The 3,837-nt window shown below is 71.3% G+C and overlaps 2 protein-coding genes across 2 annotated transcripts in view; both read right to left on the reverse strand.

Annotated features, from left to right (window-relative positions):
• The window catches only part of AURANDRAFT_68541 (hypothetical protein), a gene marked incomplete at both ends in the record, with an annotated part of 6,847 nt that extends 5,454 nt beyond the window's left edge, over positions 1–1,393 (reverse strand). The window contains one exon of the mRNA XM_009044239.1: positions 3–1,393. Coding sequence (XP_009042487.1) covers positions 3–1,393 — 1,391 coding nt within the window. The remainder of the gene's footprint in view (positions 1–2) is intronic.
• Positions 1,394–2,361: 968 nt separating this feature from the next.
• On the reverse strand, positions 2,362–3,775 carry AURANDRAFT_68542 (hypothetical protein; the record flags this gene model as incomplete). The annotated part of the gene is made up of 2 exons (XM_009044238.1): positions 2,362–3,099; positions 3,135–3,775. Coding segments are annotated over 2 exons (1,379 nt in total), but the record flags the coding sequence as incomplete, so codon positions are not given.
• Between the last annotated feature and the right edge of the window lie 62 nt (positions 3,776–3,837).

The raw sequence follows: 3,837 nt of genomic DNA on the forward strand, positions 1-3,837 counted from the left end.
ACGGCGGCAGGGCCAAGGGCCCGCCGAAGCCCGCGGCGAAGCCCGGCGGCGGCACGGGCGGCACGGAGAAGGGCTGCGAGCCGGTGTCCGTCACCGCGGCTACCGAGCTCTCCCGGTCGCCGCCCGCCGAACTCGCCCGATCATAGTCGGGCTCGTCCAGGCCGAACTCCCGGAGCAGGTCCTCCGTGGAGCGTAGCTCGGCGCGGTTGTCCGCACCCGCATTTGACGCCCGCGACAGCATGCTCGCGGTCTCGTTGTCCATGCGGTGAACCGCATTCGGCACCTCGACCCGCGCGTCCATGCACGCCGCCAGGTTGTCGCGGCCGAAGATCGCGGCGAGCCGGCCCTGCTCGGACAGCTCCAGGAGGTCCATGACCGCCTGGACCGTCGAGAACTGGAGGTACGCGAAACGGTGGTCCGGCGGGACCGTCCGGGAGCCGTAGATGACGTCCTCGATCTCGTGCGACCACGACAGCTCGTCGCACTTGACCTGGTAGTGGAACCTGATCGTCTCGGACGACGAGGCGTGGCCGATGAGGCCCGGCGGAAAAGACACAAAGAGCTGCTTGAGGCGGCGCGCCTCGCGGCCGTCAGACTGCTTGAAACGTTCTTCGACGCGGGTCTGGACCTTGCCGACCTGCTCGGGGACGTGGTAGAAGAGCAACTTGACCGTGAGGTATGAGACGGGCCGCAGCTTGCCGCGGATCCGCGCCATGTCGGAAGAGTCGAAGTCGCCGACCACGACGTAGAGCGTCATGCGCTTGCCGCCGCGGAGGTTGACGGGCGTGCGCCGCACGCCGACGTGGCGTTCGTAGCACGTGCCGCGGAGCTGGTTCGAGATCTGCTTGTTGAGCTGGTGGCACACCTCGGCGCCGTGCCAAAAGGGGTCCGTCCCGACCACGTAGGTAATGATCTTCGGCCGCATCTTGGAATTCGCCGTCGCTGGAGAATACGTGGCGTCGTAGAATGCGAAGTCCTCGGCGGCGTACATGAGGCGCCCGCCCAGCGGGAAGATCTCGAAGGACTGCTTCTTGAAGACGAGGACCATGTCGACGAGGCCGGTCTTGACGGAACTCGGGCCGCGGCCCCGGCCGCCGAAGGCCTGGCGCGTGGCCTCGTACTTGTGTCTGCCCGGCGCGCGTAGGATAGCGGCCGGGAGCGCCCGCACGGAGACAGCGTAGGACGCGACGGCCAACGGCGCGTCGGCGACCGCGATTCCGGCCAGCTTGACGACCGTGTAATCCTCGTCGATGTCATGGGTCGACTTGCCGTGGACGAGGAGCGCGCCGTCGACGGGGACGCCGTCGGCGTCCTGCTTCGCCAGGCTCGTGTAGAAAAGTGTCAGGGGCGCGGTGCGGCCCGCATCCATGGACTGGAACTCCGCAGGAGTCATCACCCCGCGGGGGCGGATCGGAGGCCGCGGCGCCGCATCCGCGAAGCTGACTATGCTCGTGCTCATGGCCTTGGCCTCCACCACCACGGCCGAGGCGGCCTTGGTCGCCCAGGTGTCAGCGCCCGTGTCGCCCATGGGGAAGTCGAAGGCGCTGAAAACGATGAAAAGGTCGGTCAGGTCGGCCGGGCCCTGGGCCCGGCGTGCGTGCGGTCTGTCTGTCTACTGGCAGCCCATAACCTCCTCAGGCAATTAGGAGATTATTATTATTATTATTATTATGGGTGCTTTAACGTGGGACTAGGACGGCGGCCCGTGGGCGGCCGTCGGCGCACGCGTCTTTGAGGGGCGGCTTGACGTACTTACTCAAGCCGGGGGGTCGGCTAAATTCGCGGTGAGTAGTGGGTGATGCCGCCCATCTGGATCTGGCCCGGGTAAAGGGGGTTCGTGGTGTAGTAGCCGGGGCCGTTCTGCACGACGGTTCCCTGGAAGACCTGTCCGGGAGATTGCACGACGGTTCCTTGGAGCACTTGCCCCGGGACGACGCCGGCGACTTGGCCCTGCGCGCCGCCGGCGGCCCAGCCACCGGGCGTCGCCGACGGCTGGCTCGGCGCTTTGGGAGGAAAAGGCGACGGCTGGCGGGTCTTGTTCGCTCTTTTTTCGGCCCGGACCCTTTCGCGATTTTCGCGTGCTTGGCGATCGCTCCGCTGGCTTAAAAAGCAGCAGAAACCCAAGCAGCCAGGAATCAACAGCAGCCAAATATAATGCATGATATAGTGACCCGCTCGGCGGCTCAGCCAGGACGCCTTAGTTTCCTTTTTCACGCATTCGCAGTCCTCGTCGCAGCTCGTGCCGGTGCAAGACATGTCGCACGAACGGTCGCACGTTTCCCCTTGGTTTTTCATAGTAGAGCAATGGCTATCGCAATCAGCGTCGCAAGCTTTATTGCTGTCGCATCCGGCGTCGCAGACCTACGACGACGACGGTCCCGCCGCGAATCTCGCCGCGCGCGCGGGGACGCCGCCGCGCGCGAGCTCCTCGTTGCCGCCGCAGCCGGCCGTCGGCGCCCGCGTCGCCGTCGGCGGCGCCGTCGGCGCCCGCGTCGCGTTCCACCCGGTCCAGGTCGCGAGCGTGGGCATGGACGTCGGCGTCGGCGTCGGGAGCGGCGACGGCGCCGCGGAGTCGTCGAGGCGCCGGCGGCCCCGGGACCCGCAGCCCCCCGTCCGCGGGGCGGCGGCGTCGGCGCGGCCCGCGAGCCACGCGGCGCGCGGATGGAGGCCCGGCGCGTCGGCGGCGAAGAGCGGGACGCCGCGGGGCGAGAGCCCCGCGAGCGCGACGTCGAGCGACGCCGCGAGGCGTTTCCGGAGCGCGTCGATTTCCAGCGCGTCCGCGCCGGCGAAGACGGCCTCGGCCGACAGGCGCGCGACGAGGTCGCCGTAGGTGTCGCGCGCGCCGGGCGACGGCGCCGCGGCGCCCTCGTGGAACGTCGCGTCCCACGCCGGGAACGGCGCGCGCCACGCGAGGGGCTCGCGCCACTGCAGGTCGTCGACGAGCGCCGCCCGCGCGGCGTCGGACGCGCCCGTGGCCGGCGCCGCGTCCAGCGCCTCCAGGAAGACGTCGACCCAGCGGCCGCCGTCACGCTCCGCGGCGACGGCGACGTGCGCGGAGACCGCGCCCCCGGCGGGCGTCCGCGCGGCGTGCGCCACGCCCTTGGGCACGTACAGGGGATCTCGCCGGCGGCCACCGTCGCGGCCTCGCAGGACGCGAAGGCGCCGCCGACGGCCAGCTCCTCGCCCTCGAAGGACGTGCAGCCGCGCGTCCGGAGCCGCGCCTCGGCGAGCTCCGCGCGGTCCGCGGCGCTCGCGGCGGGGTCCGGCCCGTGGGGCACGCAGAGCCGCCAGGCCTTGGCCCCCGCGACCTGGACCGCGAACTGGTCTGACACGTCCGTGTGGGCGCCCAGCGCCGCGCCGCCGGGCCCCGAGACGTAGAGGTGGAACGTCGCGGCCAGGCCCAGGGACGCCGCGAGGCTCGTCGACAGTTCGACGACGGCCGCGGCGCCGCGCGGCGGCACCGCGGCGGCCCAGGCCCCGTCGACGAAGAGCTTCTCGAGCTTGACGACGACCGACGCGCCGGCGTCGAGCGCGGCCGCGACGTCGTCCGCGCTCCGCAGCCGCGACCGCAGGGCCTCGTCCTTGGCGCCCTCGGCGTCCCGCACGTCGACGGCCTCCGTCCTCTCGACGAGGGCCGCGAGGTGCTCCGGGGCCGCCAGCGTCGCGAGGTCGCGCCGCAGGTCCCCCGGGGCCCAGGGGCTGCTCCCGTCGAAGAGGGCGTCCCCCGGGGCCCAGGGGCTGCTCCCGTCGAAGAGGGCGCTCCGGCGCAGCCAGGCTGAGAAGAAGTCCGTCTCCCGCGCCACCGGGGCGTCGCGCGCCGCCGCCCCCACCGCGAGG

Source organism: Aureococcus anophagefferens (genome assembly GCF_000186865.1).
Source record: "Aureococcus anophagefferens unplaced genomic scaffold AURANscaffold_204, whole genome shotgun sequence".
NCBI classification, from domain to species: domain Eukaryota; class Pelagophyceae; order Pelagomonadales; family Pelagomonadaceae; genus Aureococcus; species Aureococcus anophagefferens.